This window comes from Protopterus annectens, chromosome 2.part0, assembly GCF_019279795.1.
Source record: "Protopterus annectens isolate FY-2018-M chromosome 2.part0, PAN1.0, whole genome shotgun sequence".
In the NCBI taxonomy this organism is placed as follows: Eukaryota; Metazoa; Chordata; order Ceratodontiformes; family Protopteridae; genus Protopterus; species Protopterus annectens.
In genome coordinates this window covers 229,847,759-229,865,601 of record NC_056728.1, presented here as the reverse complement: position 1 = coordinate 229,865,601, position 17,843 = coordinate 229,847,759, and the positions used below count along the sequence as shown (strand labels likewise).

The following is a 17,843-nucleotide window of genomic DNA, read 5'->3' as shown; positions in this document are numbered from 1 at the left end:
AACCCAGCATGAACATTACTATGTACTCAAAAGACAAGGATAGTAAACAATCCCTTTTACAAAACAGAACCAAGTTATAAGGATAACAAAAAATCGGTCTTCCTTGTGTAAGCCCATCAGTCACACTCTACTTTCTACAAGGGTACTAATTCGAATCCCAACCATTTTATGCACTCACCCTGCTAGAACAGCCCCAATGAGGCAGACTAGTAGTACACAAATATTTCGAATATTAATCGGCTCAGCACTCATATTACTAGACTATTACAATTCCACTTGGTACTTCAAAAAAGCCAAATATACCACCACTACTTCAAGGCACGTCACCGTCCCCAAAAAGAACTACTTCCTCCAGCTGGCTCAGCACCGCCTCCTCCAATTAGAATCAGCCCGGCCTCTGGGCGGGGCTTCTCTTATTCATTTGTGAAGTGAAGGTTGGAACTATTAATGGTTTCATGGTTGCTTATACAGTGTGTGCAAATTACGCTGTCACTTCCGATGCTGTTTATTAACAGACTAATAACTACATAATAAAAAGTGCTTGGTGGCTTGCGCATAGTCAAGCATTGTAGCTCATAGCTCTCAACATACTCTCTCAACTTTCCGTGATTTTAAGGCACGTTCCTGATTATGTCTCAACATTTTGCTCTGCCCCTATTATCCCTTCTAAAACTGATGATTTTAGGAGGAAAGTTGGTGGATTGCGTTTAATAAATAATAACAGTAATTAGAGTTATATACGTACTTTACTTCAGAAAATGCATGCTGTTTCACATTATCTTATTCTGTCAACTTCTTCTGTTAGTAGTATTTATATTTAAAGTGTTCCTGGCCATCAGTCTCAAGTTATTTATTTATTTATTTATTTGACATTTGTTGGCCGGGATAGTTCGACTGGACTATTGCCCTTTTTCAGCGGAAGCCCGGGGAGACCCGGCAGCTGTACTATTTCAAGCAGTTTCTTTTGCAGTCTACAGGAGGTGTAGAAATTTAATATAAAAGCCATATTACAAAATAGGACTGCAGGTAGCATGTTTCCAGGACTAAGAAGTGGCTAAAACAAGAGTAAAAAGGTCATAAAGAAACACCAATCAGTAAAAAAAATAAGAAAAATTTAGCAAGGCTGGACTTTCCACTGTGTGATTCCTTAAACCTCTTGTATTGGAGGCAACATGGGATATATGCAAATGACCCTTTAAGGACATGAAGTGTTCCAGCTATATGGCATTTCTGACTGGGTCTATATTAGCAATTCGAACGAACTGAAACGCAAATACCGTTTCATCGACACATATGTATCGAACGCACAGGTAAGCTAACAGCCACAGAAAAAAATCGGTAGGCCAACTACACACGACACACCAGTACAAACATTATAAAGTAGGGGGCTTTGCCCCCAACTAAATGTAGTAACTTAGAGATCGCACTACAGTGGGGAAAAGGGCAAATTCACAACAACAGCCAAACTTTTTCCCCCAAGAAAAAATTGGTGATGTGGCCGTTCGCTTACCTGTGCATTCGACATATGTGTTGATGAAATGGTATTAGCATTTCAGTTAGTTCGAGTTGGTAATATAGACCCATTCTGAACGTCCATGACTTTTTTCAAGTCTATTTATGGTCAATCCTGAATTTGTCTATAAATAGACTTAAAAAGAAAAAAGTCATGGGCATTCAGAATTACTATATAGCTGAAACACCTGATGTCCTTAAAGAGTCATTTGCATATATCCCATGCTGCCTCCAATGCAAGAGGTTTAAGGAATTGCACAGTGGAAAGTCTAGGACTAAGAAGTGAAGGAGCATAGAGAGTAGTAGGTGACTGTCTTGTCATAATAGGAGGTTATACACCTCCAAATTAAAAAAATTGAAATGGTAGTAGAAAAAGAATTAAGACAGGCTATCTGTGCTTCCCCTTATAGGTTTAAACACAACCTCACAGCTAGGGAATGGTTGGTCCTAAAGGAACTTAAACAGAAGCACAATGTGCGTGTAATGAAACCAGACAAGGGAGGGGGGTCCGTTTTGATGGACAATGTTATCTATGAAGGCAAGATGTTAGACATTTTGGGTGATTCTAGTACATACAGGAGGGTGTCCAGAAATGAGATTTTTGTTGCATATAAAAAAATCGATTTGGTCATTGATGACTTTCTGTGGGATGAATTGAATGACCTGGACACCCACAAGTATTTACATGTAGCTCAACCCAGAATAGCTACTATTTTGGGCATATCTAAGGTACACAAGGCCCCTACTGACCCCCGCCTTTAAGACCAATTGTTTCGGCCAAAGGGTCAAAGACTGCACCCATAGCAAAGTTTCTTGACATAAAATTAAAGTCAATTTGGGGCATAGAAAAGACTATTTTAAAAGATTCCTGGGACATTTTAAAGGGAATTAAAACTGGCCATTGCTTTGACTATACTATTTTTGTCACGATTGATATTAAAGATTTGTTCACTGTTATTCCCCAGGACTTAGGATTAGCCTGGTTGGAGGAAGCCTTACTAGATAAGGCCTGTCCATCTACGGACCAGTTGTCAGTCATTTTACAACTGATGGAAATGGTATTAAAAAACAATTTCATTTTTTATGCAGGGGAATTCTTTCATCAAAGCAAGGGCGTAGCTATGGGGGCAAATTGTGCCCCAACATACGCCAATATATTTTTAGCTTGGTGGGAGAAAAAATATGTTTTAAAATCTGTATATAGCAACTGTTGGTCCCACTATCAGAGATTTTTAGATGATATAGCTATTTTTTGGATTGATACCGAGGAGAAGTTACATGAAGTTTTGAACTATTTGGATACTACTACCACCTTTTTGGAATTTACCAGTTCTATAAATATGGATAGACTTGATTTTTGTGGATGTGAGTCTAATTAAGACAGTGGAGGGCATTAAGTCTAAAATATTTCGTAAAGACACGTTTTCAAATTCTTATCTAAATTTCTCTAGTGCCCACCCTTTTATACAGAAAAAAAACATCTACAAAGGTCAGCTAATTCAAGCATCCAGAATGACTTCTCTGGATGGTGCTTTTTCTTTGGAGTGTGACTTTACTGAAAGCTTATTTAGAGGTTACCCGAAGGACTTACTGGTGGACAGTCATACCTATGTAAGTAATTTACGTCACATCAGGTACTACCCATTGTTGGGTAAAGGACTGGACACAAATCAACACGTATTAAGTGAAGTTAACCCCTCGGCTTACTCCAAATCTCTTACTTTAGATTTTAACTTGGACTCTAAAAAGGTAGTGGACACAATAACAAAGGAATGGAACAGGTTCACTTCATTGACGGATCTCAAAGGTATTGACAAGGGACCCCTGAAGATCAGTTATAAGAGGGAAAAAAATTTGAAAGATCTTTTGGAGGGTGGGGGTAAACAGAAGCCTGCACACACCACCAAGAGAAAAGGTACTTTTAAATGTGGAGCATGCACACAGTGCAATTTTATTTCTAACACTGACCGGGTTTTTTTAAAAAGTAGGAATAAATGGGTGTATGGTAAAAGTTTTAGTAACTGTAATACTAGTGGGCTAGTATACTTAGTTGTGTGCAAGACCTGTGAAGCCTTTTACGTGGGCAAGACTGAAAGAAAGTTGAAAAGACGCATTTATTAGCAGATATATGATGTTAAGAAACATAATGTAAAAAATGCTCTATATAAACATTCTTTGGACTGCCCAGAGGCAAGGTTTGAGTTTTTTAAATAAAAAAGGTGGAGGCTCTGCTGTAATCATACTCTAACCTACTCTCCTTAATCCCCCTTCAAATCCCAACCCCACACTTTAAAAATACTGAAATTACAGCAAGCCTCCTTCGACTAAATAAACATAAGAACATCTGCATAATTTCCTTATATATCTCCCCAGGTGACAACATCTCTACCCTCGAAAACATTCTTCATTGGGCCTCTTCTGAAATAAGATATGAAACCTATATTCTTGGTGACGTTAACATAGATTGGAATAAAATTAACACACCTTCTCCCTCCCTGTCCATTAACCTCTACAACTTCTCCCAAGTAATCCACTCAACAACTCGTCCTAACAAAAACCATCCCCCTGGTTCCATCATTGACTGGATCTTAGTCTCTCACCCACACAAAATAACTCTTTCTGGCACTGTCCCTGACTCCTTCAGTGACCATCTCCCTGCCTTTATTCACCGCTCAGCCAACTCCATTCAATATCAACACCACTACATTCAAACACGTAACCTTCGCAACTTCAACCCCACAATCTTCTCAAATATTTTTAAACAAATAAACTGGCAAATTCTAAACTCTCTCCCCCTTGACAACGCAGTTGAACATTTTAACTCTGTCTTCCTAAATACTCTCAACTCCCTAGCCCCTTTAAGAAACAAATGTGTCAAAGCCAATCCTGCTCCTTGGCTGTCCAATGAAACAAAACAAAGCATGCACCTCAGGGACATCCTGGAAGCTTTACCATAAAAAAAAAAACGTCTTCTACCTTACTTCAGTATACCCAACTCCGCAACCAAGTAAAGAAATTAATCTCTTCAGACAAAAAAAACTTTTATAATAAACTACAAACCAATAATATGAAAAACCCAAAACAATTCTGGAAATCAGTCAATTCCATTCTGCATCCAGGGTCCAGGAATAACCCCTGCCCTGACCCTAATTTAACTGACTTGGAGCTGAGCTCTCACTTCAACACTTTCTTTACTGAATCCATAGCTAAGCTCACAAAAACTTTCCCTAAAAACAATTCTCCCAACTCTCCTTCCACTTTACCCAACAACACTAACAACTGCCCTCTTAACTTCCAGATCAAACCAGTTTCAACCATTTTTATAAAAAGGTTCTTATCTAAACTAAAGCCTTGCTCCAATGCCCCTGACAATATACCCTCCTCCTTCCTTAAATGTGCTGCAGAATGCATAGCTCTCCCTATCAGTATCCTCATTAACAGATCCTTAAAAGAGTCTTATGTACCCAAACTCTGGCACTCAGCCTACATCCTACCTCTTCACAAAGGTGGCAAAAGCACCAACATTTCCAATTTCCGTCCAATCGCCCTTCTATCCCCTATATCTAAAATATTGGAAAAATGTGTTCACCACCAACTTATGCCTTTCCTAATCCAGAATCACCTCCTAACACCCACCCAACATGGCTTTTGCCCTGGCCACAGCACTATAACTGCCTTAATATCCTTCCTAGAAACAATCAATCAAGCTCGAGATTCCAGACTACTAGTATCCACTGATAGATCTATCTAAAGCTTTCGACACCATCTCCCATAAACACCTTCTCTCTCATCTCGCTAACCTCAATCTCTCCCCCACTTCTCTAGCCTGGTTCTCCAGTTACCTATCTGACAGATCCCAAGCCATCAGATGGAAGAACTCTAACTCCTCCTTCTTGCCAACACCAACCGGCGTTCCCCAGGGATCCATTCTAGGACCCTTACTTTTCAACATCTTTATTAATAACCTCCACACTGCCATCCCCGATACAACAGTCATCCAATACGCTGATGACTCTACCTTAGTCTGTGCCACCTCTAACCTATCTGAACTACTAACCAAAACCCAAATCGCATTTTCCACTATAGAGAACTGGATGCAACAAAACCATCTCTCCCTCAACTCTAACAAATCTAAAATACTACTCTTCCCTCCTACTAGGGCTTTCTCCTTTGACAAAAACGCTTTCCTAGTCCTAAGCCAAACCAACACTGCTATTGAAGTTGTCCCCTCCGCAAAACTTCTTGGCATTACTATAGACGAAAACCTGAAATTTGACATCCACATACAACAAAACATAAAGAAAATCCAGCAAAAGTTAGGTATGCTCTACCGGAACAACTGCTTTCTTACCAACTCTTCTAGACATACCCTGGCAACTACCTACCTTCTACCTACACTACTCTACGGCGCCCCTCTCTTAACTAATCTGTCTTCTTCTATCATCTCTAAACTTGAAACTTGCTATAATAAGGTCTCTAAATTTGCCACTAATTCAAAAAACCTCAACTCACCACTGCCTTTCCCTACAATCTCTAAACTGGCTAGAACTATCTAACCACCTAGACTATCTCCAACTAACCACAACTCACAAATTAATATTCTACCCTGAAAAATGCCCAGCCATAACAAACATCCTTCCTCCATACATCCCGAATAGATCTCTGAGATCCGAACACCAAAACTTTGTCTCCATCTACAAACCAAAACGGCCCGCTGGCCAACTACTTCTCTCCTTCTCACTAGGTAAGAAATGGAACTCTCTTCCACCTTCTGTCAGGAATATACCCAACATAGAATCATTCAAGACCCAACTATTCCTATACCTATCATCCAAACGGAAATGCTCCTGCTTCCACCCTACATAAATTCTACTGAATGCCCCCATTGACTATTCTACATTGCTTGCGTTTACTTCTACTCTCCTAAAATAGGCTCAGCAGTCTTTCTCTGACTGATGAATCAGCACCACCAATGTAAAAAAAAAAAAAAAAAAAAAAAAAAATGTTCCTATTCTTACAGATATTTGTATAATATTGTACTGAATTGATATTCCGGTAATGGGTGTTCTCTATTATCTATTAGCTGTGTTGTTTGATTTATATCTTATGCATCTGCATTTCTGAATGTATGAATTCTATTCTTGTATTTTACTTTAACATAATGTAACCTTCATTGTATATGTATTGCTTACGGAGCTTTCCTCCCTGGGCCTCCACTGAAAACGGGCACTTTTAGGCCCAGTGGACTTCCCCGGTAATCAAACCGAAATAAATAAATAAATAAATGCATTGTTTTAGAGGTTGTTATTCAGGATGTAGGGGGGGGGGGTGCATGGGAGACTATCCTTGAGTATAGGGAATTATTGTGGCAGATCACCCTAGATGCAAGTAGGACCCCCGGGTTAAATGAGAAAATCTCAATAGCACCTATACTAAAACTCAGGATTGCCAAGCTATAATAAACTTTTGAAACAAACACATTTACTTACATTTCTTTTACAAATGCACTTTTCTTACTAGTATAAATATGTATTTTTATTAATTTTTACAAACATACTATTGAGCTATTTTATTGACATTATATGAGTGATTGCATGAACAGTTTTTACATATATATTTTTGCCATTGTTTTTAGGATATAATTAGTATGTTTTGACACCAGGTGGCAGCACTTGCAATTTTAAATGTTTTTTTTTTAATTGTATTTTGTGATTTTATTGGTCATTTTTGATTGGGGGTAACTATTTAATGGGCCTTTGCTATGTAATTTATTATTCTGATGAAGTTCTTTTGAACGAAAACGTATTTGGAGTGTTATCAGCGTTTTGCTGTTTTGCTCATCTACCTTTTTGTGCCATTAAATCTTGAAGAAATTGTGAACCTGAGTGCTTCCCTTCCAGCCTGTTTTTCTTCTGTTATTGGTGGCTACAGTGGTTGGAATCCCCGTTTTTACTATCAAATTTGAGTCGGTCATCTATAATTGATCCAAGGAGCTTTGTGTGGGTTTCTGCAATGATAGTGTTTGTGATGCCCGTGCCCTGCCCTAGCAATCAAGGAGCCTCAATCCTCACCATGAACACCAATGAGGGGCGTCTTATATAGGAGGAAAGGATAACAAATACACACAGTAAAATGCAATTTCCCTTAAGAGCACACAGAGATCAAATTCAGTCTGGGACTGGTCGCTCCCTTGCTCTCCAGGTCTCCAATAAGACTCCCCACTGGCACAGCTATAGGGTCAAGATCTCAGCCTAGTGGGCAAGTTAAAACCTCCAGCACCCTCTCTGTCCAACCAGTGCTTCGTGTCCCTGCCCAAGTAGCTGACGCACACACACACACACACACACACACACACACACACACACACACACACACACACACACACACACACACACACACACACACACACACACACACACACACACACACACACACACACACACACACACACACTGAGATAAGTTTATACAACCACACAGACACTCCTGGGAAAGACTGGCACATGCTCTCCAGCTGTGCCCCTTTTACCCAGACTGTATGGTAGAAATCACTGCCACCACCCAGCTAATAATTATCAGCTACCCAAAGCCCTTAAAAGGGTGTCCAATTATTACTGTGCAATATTATTATCCAATTGGTAGTATAGCCCAGGGCTAAAGCTATTAGAGTGGCTATGTACAATTTTACCAAAGGCATACAAGTACTCTTAAGAGCTTACATTATCTCTACACAAAACAGCCACAGTTGAAAGGTTTAAAAATATTTAATAATAAATAATAAAAACACAAGACAATACTTACTACTACACAGTGATAGTCAAGAGTTCAGAGATCACAGAGAAATACTTAAAATAATTCAGTAGTACATTTCTAACATCACAGAAAACCACTTAGTCTAATATTTCTAGTTTCTAGCTATTTCTAAGAGAAAACACAAGTCTAAAATAACTTACATATAGAACACAGGCAGAGTGCTGATGAGTTGGAAGGTCAAGACAAAAATGCTTAATACCCTCTGATTCTCTCAGTTTTTAAAATCACATTCCTGGTTCCCATTACATCATTCTTCACACTTCCCTAGGTTCCCAGGCTAACAGAAACTACATTTACATTCTTAACATCTCCTTTTGTTATCTTGCAGCTGGTCAGGAAGCACAGCAATAAAAATACATGTGCATGTTTAAATCTAGCAATTTAACTCTTGGTTAAAACAATAGAAAAAATGTCTTCATCTAGACAGGCTGGAGCCAACTTTAGATCAAAGGGTCACAATATGCTTTACTTGGTCAGCTTTCTGCCAGCAGAGTGTACTGTTACATTTTTTTCACTTCCACATCTAACAGCAGTTTTTCCATTTAGGACAACAAGCCTGTGGTTTACATTAATATTTTCAGATGACAGAATTATCTATAAAATTCTATCTGGCTAGGCTGGCAGCCTTCACAGTGTTGTTAAGGGAAGATATGGTAAATGAGGATTTGAGGTGCTAGAGGGATTTTGGGAGGAAGAGAAGAAATTTTGTCTTTTGGGGGTTAAGAATGAGTTTGCTAATTGTAAGCCAAGTTTCAGTGAAGTTGAAAAATGTTTGTGTCAGGGTAAGCAGATCAGATGGGTTGTCAGCAATGGAGATGATTGTGGAGTCATCTTCATACTGTATGAGGGATGACTGAGGACAGGATGTGCATAGTTGGTTAGTGAATATATTAAAAAGAAGGGGCCTAGAACTGAGCCTTGTGGGACACCCATTTTAATGGGGAGAAAGGAACAAAGAGCAGAGAGTCATTTGATGGATTGCTGCCTATCTGGGAGGTAGCTGTTAAACCAAGTGATAGCTGCTGAGGAACGTTAGCAATGTCTAGAGAGGAGGATGGGGTGGGAGACAGTGTCAAAGGCTTTGGAAAGATCTACAAAGTAACAGGACACTAGTTTATTGTCTCTGGCTAGGAATATGGTGTTAGTAAAGGAAATAAGAGCAGTAGTGGTGTTGTGGTGGGGCAGGAAGCCATGCTGGGTATGGGTGATCAGGTTTTCTTCAGTGAGCTAGGCCAAAATTTGTTTAAAAATAGTGTTTGGGAATTTTAGAGAGGGGGAAAGTATGGCAATAGTTTGATAATTAGAGCATTCTACACAATTTCCGCCTTTGTGGATAGGTATGGTATGGAATCTTTTCCAGAGAATAGGGAAAGTAGATTCTCTGGATGAGCGATTAATGAGGATGGAGACAGGATATGCTATGGATTTAGCAGCAGCCTTTAGGAAGAGAGATGGCAATTTATCAGCTGAGGGGGAACATGGTTTAAGTTTGAGGAGCAGATTTTTAATGCAGCTGGTAGGAACTGGGCTTTGTGAGAAGTTTTGTAGTTGGGGGGTGGTGGAAGGTGAGGGATTGATTGGGTTGGAAGTCTGCATAGGTTTGCAATGGTATCAATGAAGTACGAATTGAAAATGGATGCAGTTTCTTGGGGTGCATTATTGGGGCAAGGGTTGGGAGCTGAGAGATTCCCTGGGTGGAGAATTTGGTTGATAATATTCCAGAACCTTTTGGGGTTTCTGGGTTCTGTCATTTGGGGTGTGTGGTAGATGCTCTTTTTGTCATTGTTTATGTGTTTTTTGGTCAGATTCCAGAGTTCCCTATATTTTTGGTAGTGTGTGAAATATTTGGTCTTAGTCCAGAGTTTCTAGGCAGAATCTCTATTTTGGATAAGAGACTGAGTAGAGTTAGTGAGCCAAGGAGAACATCGAGATTTGACTCTTACAGTTCTGGGAGGGGCAAGCGAGTTCAGTGTGTTAAGGAAGATGGAGTTCAATTGTAGAACAGCTTCATCAAGAGGTAGGACTGAGAGGAAAGACCAATCTATAACTGAGATAAAATTATTAAATGTATCACTGTCAAAGTTAGTTAGTCTTCAGTATTCTTTAAATTTATGATGTCTAGTGAGGTGGTGGAAGAATCTTAGGATGGGTATTGGGAAATGATCACTAATGGAGTCTGGTAGGGATTCAGGGTGGTGATAGAGGTTAGGATTAGAAACAAGAATCCAGTTAATGATAGAACTAGTATTAGTGGTTTTATGATGAAAAGTGGGAGAATAGATAAGTTGGGTGTAGCCATATAGGTTTATGCTAGTGGTAAGGGAGTTAGAGCAGAGGGATAGTCAATTGATGTTAACACTCCCTAGTATTATGGTCTCATTAGGTATATTGTCAGACATCCAGTGGAACATCTGTTCTAATAAGGGTATGGGGGTATGTAGATAGTGGCTATCATTAGATTTTGATGGTTGTTAAGTTTTTAATTGGCAATACTGAGTTCTGCTGGGTGAAAGGAGGGTGGAGGGTTGGTTAGGGGGGATAGGGTTAGGAGGTCTGAGTACATAATGGCAGTGCCTCCACCTTTTGTATGTGTTCTATCAAGGCATAGAATGTTGTATCCGGGGGAGAAATTCATTATCAGTGCTATGTGGTTTGCGCCATGTTTCAGAGAGGGTAACTATGTTGGGGAAGTACTGAGCTATCTAAGAGTAGAATTCAGTTATCTTTTTAAGAATGCTGTGGATGTTGATAGAGTAAAAGGAAATATGTTTGGGAATATGGTTAGGTGCCTGCAGGGGAGTTTGTGAAGTAGTGGTAGGAGTTCATGGGTTAAAGTGTGGGCCAGGGTTGGGGTGAATGTCATCAGAGAGTTGTAGAGTGTTGCAAGTTGGAGAACAAATTATATAAAGGGGTACAGAGAGAGAAATTTCTGTTTGATTCTGTAATATGGAGAGCTCTTTGGAGGCAATTTGATTTTGGAGAGAGTGAAATCAGTACTGGAGCAGAGTGAGGGTGATATGGGAGAGGAGTAGTGGCTATTGGAGTGTGTAATATAGTGAGAGAAGGTTGGAGCGTTGGGATGTAGAGTGAGCTGAGTGTGATATGAGGCGAGGTTTGATAGGTGTAGAAGAAGAGCGGATGAGAGGAGAGGAAGGAACATATTGGAGGGTACTGAGTATCTGAGAGGGTGGTGAGAGTGTGACTGAGGGAAGGTTTGTGGCAGTAGTATGTCAGGGGAGGGGAGTACTGAGTATGGGTGGGTGGTGTGAAGAATAATCTGTAGAGAGGTGGGAGGGGTTTAGATGGGAAGAGTAGGGCCTGATCTGTTTAGGTTTACAGCAAGTTGGAGTACAGAGGGGTGAGTAGAAATTATTAGCTATAAAGGTAATTGATCCAGAGGTGGGTGGAATTGGTGGTAGGGGAGTGGAGTGGCCTTGATTCCATGCGAGTCCAAGGAAAAAACAATCAGCCAAGTAAGTAACATTAGGGAAAAAATGCAAACTGACCAAAGAAAAAGGGATTTGCAAGGCGGGAGAGGCTATTAACAGTAGTATCAGTTTAAGTTTGAGATATAAGATATAGAAATAGATATTGTGTGAGATATAACAGATAGAAATAGTAGAGACTATATTAAGATATAGCACTAATATGTCTAGAAGGTCACTGAATGTAGGTTATTACAAAGGAGTTTTTAGGAATATATAGGGAATGACATGTCAAGGAGACAGGGGTAGGAGGGTAAGTTAGACAGAAAGAGGAACTAGAGAAGTGTAGGCTGATGTATGAGAGAGCCGGTATTCCAGAGAGTTCCAGGTAGACTATGAACATTCAATACTTATACTATAAACATATATTAATTGTTTAGTGGAGCCTGGATCCTGGTTGGGATGTTCTAGCATCCACAGGGAGAAATTGTGAATAAGTTTTCTTTGAGTTGGAGGTTGTCCTAGAACTCACAGGCACGACTGTTAGGGTGAAGAGTACTGGGAGGGGTGTAGCTCATTAATATTTTAGTGGAGCCTGGCTCAAGGTTCGGATGTTCTAGTGTCCACAGGGAGAAATTGTGACAAAGTTTTCCTTGAGTCGCATGTTGTCCTAGAACTTGCAGGCACAACCATTAGAGCAAAGAGTTCTGGGAGGGGTGTATCTCATTAATTATTTAGTAGAGCCTGGATCCTAGTTGGGATGTTCTAGAATCCATAGGGAGAAATTGTGACAACGTTTTCCTTGAGTTACAGGTTGTCCTTGAACTCACAGGCACGACTGTTAACATGAAGAGTTTTGGGAGAGGTGTATATCAGCAGTTAAAGGCATACAAGTTAAGTATTATGCTTATCAAGTACCGGTCCAGCATTCGTACATCACCTTGGAGTCAGAGCAGAAGCAAAATGAGGGCAGAGTAGGGGAGAATTGGGTTCAAAACAAACATTTAGGGAAAATGCCCCATAATAGGGTCATTATTTTAATTATACAATCATAGGAAGTTACTAGGCTATTGGCCTTGAGGCCATTACAAGCCTAGCCAAGAATTTAGACCATGTTCCAACAAGTCAGCACCAAATGCCCCTGTCCAGCAGAGACTCAGGTAGAATCCCAGGGGTGTATTCTCTGCTCCCCATCCAGTTATCCAGATTGTGCTTAAACAGGGTTAATGTGGTGCAACTCAAGGAAAACTTTGTCACAATTTCTCCCTGTGGATGCTAGAACATCCCAACTAGGATCCGGGCTCTACTAAATAATTAATGAAATACACCCAGAAGACCCAGAGCTGTTGGACATGTTACACCTAAAGAAATCCCAATCCCTCCAAGCTATATGCTCTAGGGACCTAAACTTTGTCACCACAATAAACAGGACATGCTGGAGGGATAGATTCCTGTCCCAGAGACGTCCCATACTCTGGAACAGGCTACCCATCTATGTCAAGCAAAGTTCTTCATTAGCACTCTTCAAGACAAATCTTGATGAGTGGATGGGAAATAGGAAATACACCCCGGGGATCACTTCTGTGTCTCTGCTCGACAGTGGCACAGGAAAATAACTTTCTTGGGTGGCGTAAGCCAGGGAACCTTGCTGGCTAGGCTTATGTAGGCCCTTGGGCCAATAGCCTAGTACCTACCTATGAACCTATGAATGTTGTACTCTGCTTGACATGGAGAGGGAGTCTATTCTACAGAATTGGGGAGTCTCTGGGACACAACTCTGTCCTGCTAACAAGTCCTACTGATGTCACAGTCCAGGATGAGGTCACACATGTAAGTTCCTCGAGTGGAGCTTGACTTGTGGATATGCAGCAGTCCCATCAAGGCAGGGTCTGAGATTAGTTTGTATGCCAGACAGAGGTCACTTCTAAGGAGTCTGTATGAGACTGAGTAGAGGGACAGGGCTTTTAGCCTATCTGTGTAGGGTAGATGTTTGCGGCCCTCAATTCACCTGGTGAGGAACCACTGTGGTCTCTCCAGCTGCTGCATGTGCTTTATGAGGTACATGCCAAAAGGGGCATTGTACTAATTAATGGGTCTTATAAGGGAAGAATACAGGGATGTTATGACCTCCTTGTCCCTGGATGAGATACCCTTACGAATGGGTCATGTAGAAAGCTTTCTGTACAACGGAGGCAATATGGTGGTCAAAAGTCAGTTTGCTATCAACCTGGGTGCCCAAGTCCCTCACTACTGATTGTGTGTATAGGACTTTGTTATTAATGTGATAATTTTTGGGGATGTCACTCTCCCCAAAGAGAAAGATGATGCAGTTTTGGCATTCAGTTTGAGCCCATGTTTCTGGCACTAGTCATTTGTTTGGGTGAGACCCTCTTGGAGTATGTCCACATCACTTGGGGAATTGATGACAGCACCCAGCTTGCAGTCATTGGCAAACTTTGTCAGCCCTAGCCCACTGGTTTTGACTTGCTCCTCACAAATGTATATCCCAAACAACAGAGGCCCCAAGACTGATCCCTGGGGTACACCACTTGTTACGGGTCTACTGCATAAGGTGGCTTCCTCTATTTTGACTAGGTGGGTTCTATCAGTGACCCAGTTTGCTACCCATCTGGTAACATACAGATTGATGCCTAGTTGAGAGAGTTTATCTATTATACTCAAGTGGGTTATAGTATTGATTTCTTTGGCCAGATCAAGGAAGGCGGTGTGCACTGTCTTCCCCTCATTATGGCTTTGGTGACTGTCTCAAAGAAGTTGACAAAATTTAACAGGCATGATCTCCCCTTGATGAAACCAAACTGTGTGGGATTGAGTGTTTGGAGGTTGCCATTGTCCTTGTTAATGAGGTCCATGACAATCCATTCCATGGTCTTGAAGATCAGGCTAGTTAGGCTGCTGGGTCTATAATTTCCTGGATCAGTGGACGCTCCACCTTTGTGGAAAGGGATGACAGTTGCTGTCCTCTACTAGGCTGGGATGAAGGCGGTACTCAGGCTTTGGTTGAATAGGGTGCCTAATGGTGCTGCATGTTCCTGCCTGAGTTCATGTAGGATGCAGTCTGGGATGTTATTGGGTCCCATGGAGGCTGTATTTTTTGCCTTTGAGATGGCAGTGATGACTTGCTGCCTAAAGATATGGGGAGGGGGCAGGTGCTGGGGATGTCCAGATTTACCGATGGGGGGACAGAGGGGTGAAGTTTTCACTGAGCCTGTCTGCCAGCAGGTTGGCTATATCTACGGTATTTGTGTATGTGGTGTCCTTGACCACCAGTTCTGAGCAGATCTGAGTACTTCCCTTGAAAATGCAATAATATGTGAAGAAGGCCTTATATTTGTCTTTAGTAGATGTGACCAGTTTGGACTCGAAGTTTGCTTTGGAGGATTTCATTAGTGCTCTTATTTGCTTGTTCAGGCTAAGGAGAGATTGCTTCCAAATAGGCACTTGCTCCTTCTTGGTCCTGGACAGGAAATTTTTCCTTTTATTATAGAGTTTATTTGCTGCAGATGTCCACCAGACAGGTTTACTCTTCCTTGCGGAGGAGGATTTTGTCCTGTTGGGTATTCCCAATTCCATGAAGCTATATAAAATGCTCATATAGTACTTTGTTGTAGGTTTGCATAAATGTGCCAGTCCCTATGGAGGGGGGGGGGGGCTGTGAAAATGTTTACACCTTACCTCAGGAGGTTGTAATCAGCTTTGGAGAAGATTTTTTGTTTGATGTAGCTGGGGGGAATGGATAGGGGAAGATGGTAACTTCGAAAGTGACCGCTTTGTGGTCAGATCTTACCAGAGAGGATGACACTGTAAGGATGCTGCAGTGGTTACTCATGTTGGTTAATACCAAGTCCAGGATATTATCACCTTTTGTCAGGGTGTTGACTAGCTAGTTCAAGGCATTTGCACTGATGAAATCAAGGAATCTCTGGGCATTTGTGTTTTGGCATGAGTAGTTCTTCCAATCTGTGGTTGGATAGTTAATGTCATCCATGATCAGGGTAATGGGTTGAATCTTGATAGATTCGAAGAGGTCCAGATAGGTGGAGTGGGCATCTTGAGTCAAAATTGGGGGCCTGTAGCTAGCTATGATTTGAATAGGGGTCTTGTCAACAGTTAACTGCACCTGTAATGTCTCCTGTGAATCATACTGTTTGATCAGCCTGGAGGTGTGTATATCTTTAATATATATTGTAACTCCACCTCCTTTTGTTTTCCTGGCCACAGTTTGGGGTCTGAATGTATGACAGGATGAGCAACCTGATATGGCTGAGGTGCTCTCTGCAGCTTTGAACCAGGTTTCTGTGACTGCACAAATGTCAGCATCTACCAGGGTTAAGAATGCTTGCAATGAGTGCAATTCCATGTTTACACTTCTAGCATTTTAATGACATTTTTATGTTGGTACTTTTGACCTCATGGCATGGATTAAAAAAGGCACTATGCGGAAGGCAAGAGCCTTTGCCAGAAGCTTGAAGCCTAAGGGAGACAGATGCAGACCATCTCTGGCAAAGCATTGTGGTCTGTTGATCATGTCTTCTCAGGCTGTCAGGTACACCAGAAACTAAGCCAATTAAGTCAATCATTTTCTTTTGGTATTGAGGCATCATTCTCGGTGATGGTAGAATGCTGGTTAAGGCTAGGAACATACCTGCCTGGGACACATATTCAGCAAGCTCAATCATGTCTCTCTTCATGTAGTCCAGGGAGGTACATCTCAAGTCATTCACATCAACTTGGACTATGATAGAGTCATAACAGTACCTGTTGTTGAGAGACTTGAGTGCATGGGTGATATGGCACATTCTGGCAGCTACAAAACCAAAAACTGGGTTGTTTGGCACAAAAAAACACAAAGTAAACAGATTGCCAAAAACTGACTTCTAGTAATAGTTTGCTTGATGATCTAAGAGGCCGTTTGCCTGAGTGATGTTGTACTAGGTGTTTGAGGGCAGGACACTTATTGAGGAGGTAACAGATAGAATGACAGAGGCAGAGCTGATTGTAGGTTAGGAGGTTGGGCAGTTCAAGCCAGTGGAGCTGTCTCAAAGCAGTACAGTGATGAGTTCTATATGAGCAATTTGCAGCAAAGCGGGCAATTCTGTTATAGCAGGCTTCCATTTTGCTTAGTTCAGTTTTGTTGAGATTAGTCAGAATGGGAGATGCATAGAGTAGGGTGGATAGAAGTTGGCAGCGAGCAATGGCTGATCTTGTGTTGTTGGTAAGAAATGGTTTGATACGGTAGAGTGATCCCAGTTTGGCATGTACTTTTTTAATAGTTAAGTTGAGATGACTATCAAATTTTAGGTGGGATTCTATGGTTATTCCCAATAGCTTAGCCTGTGCCACTGGAGCAATTGGAGTAACATTTGTGGAGTAGATAGTGAATTGACTGCTAGTGTTTTTGTTAGAACTGGTTATAATCATAAGCTGAGTTTTCTTTAGATTGAGGATAAGATGGGCTTTGATAAGGTAGTTTTCCATGTCAGAGAATGCTAGTTGAGTTGTTTGCAGGAAGGTGGGAATGTTTTGTGCAGCACAGATTAAGGTAGGGTCATCTGCATACTGAATTATAGATGCATGCTGTGTGGAGGTATGGAGGTCATTTGTGAAGACTGTGAACAGTAGCGGTCCTAAGATAGAACCCTGTGGGACTCCTATAGTTATGGGCAGCTGAGGAGAGAGAGAATTGTCCCATTTCACAGCTTGGTACCTGTCAGTTAAGTAGCTTTGGAACCAGGTAAGAGTGGAATTTGAGAGATGATATTGGTTTAGCTTGTTTAGCAGGATTTGGTGTGAGACTGTGTCAAATGATTTGGACATATCCAAAAAAAGAGTTAACACTTGTAGGCCTTCATTTTTGTCTTTTTCCCTAATCTAGCACTATTGGAGCCCCTCTAGCAATTAGTATAACTACTCTTCTTTTCCTCTGTCCCTGATATTCTGTTGAATATCCATTCTGAAATTGATACTTCCAAGATGGCGGCCCATTGAGTAACAGCTTAATTCCAGTGTGAAAACAGAAACTTAGCAGAGTTAATTAATGGATTTATATTTCTGGGTAAATTTCAGTAACTGG

The 17,843-nt window shown here is 41.0% G+C and overlaps 1 protein-coding gene across 1 annotated transcript in view; it reads right to left on the bottom strand.

Moving 5' to 3' along the window:
- DNAJB11 (DnaJ heat shock protein family (Hsp40) member B11) overlaps positions 1-352 on the bottom strand; it is a 452,930-nt gene extending 452,578 nt beyond the window's left edge. Inside the window, exon 1 of the mRNA XM_044060687.1 lies at positions 179-352. Within this exon, the coding sequence (XP_043916622.1) occupies positions 179-252 (74 nt within the window). The 5' untranslated portion in view covers positions 253-352. The remainder of the gene's footprint in view (positions 1-178) is intronic.
- Positions 353-17,843: the final 17,491 nt, after the last annotated feature.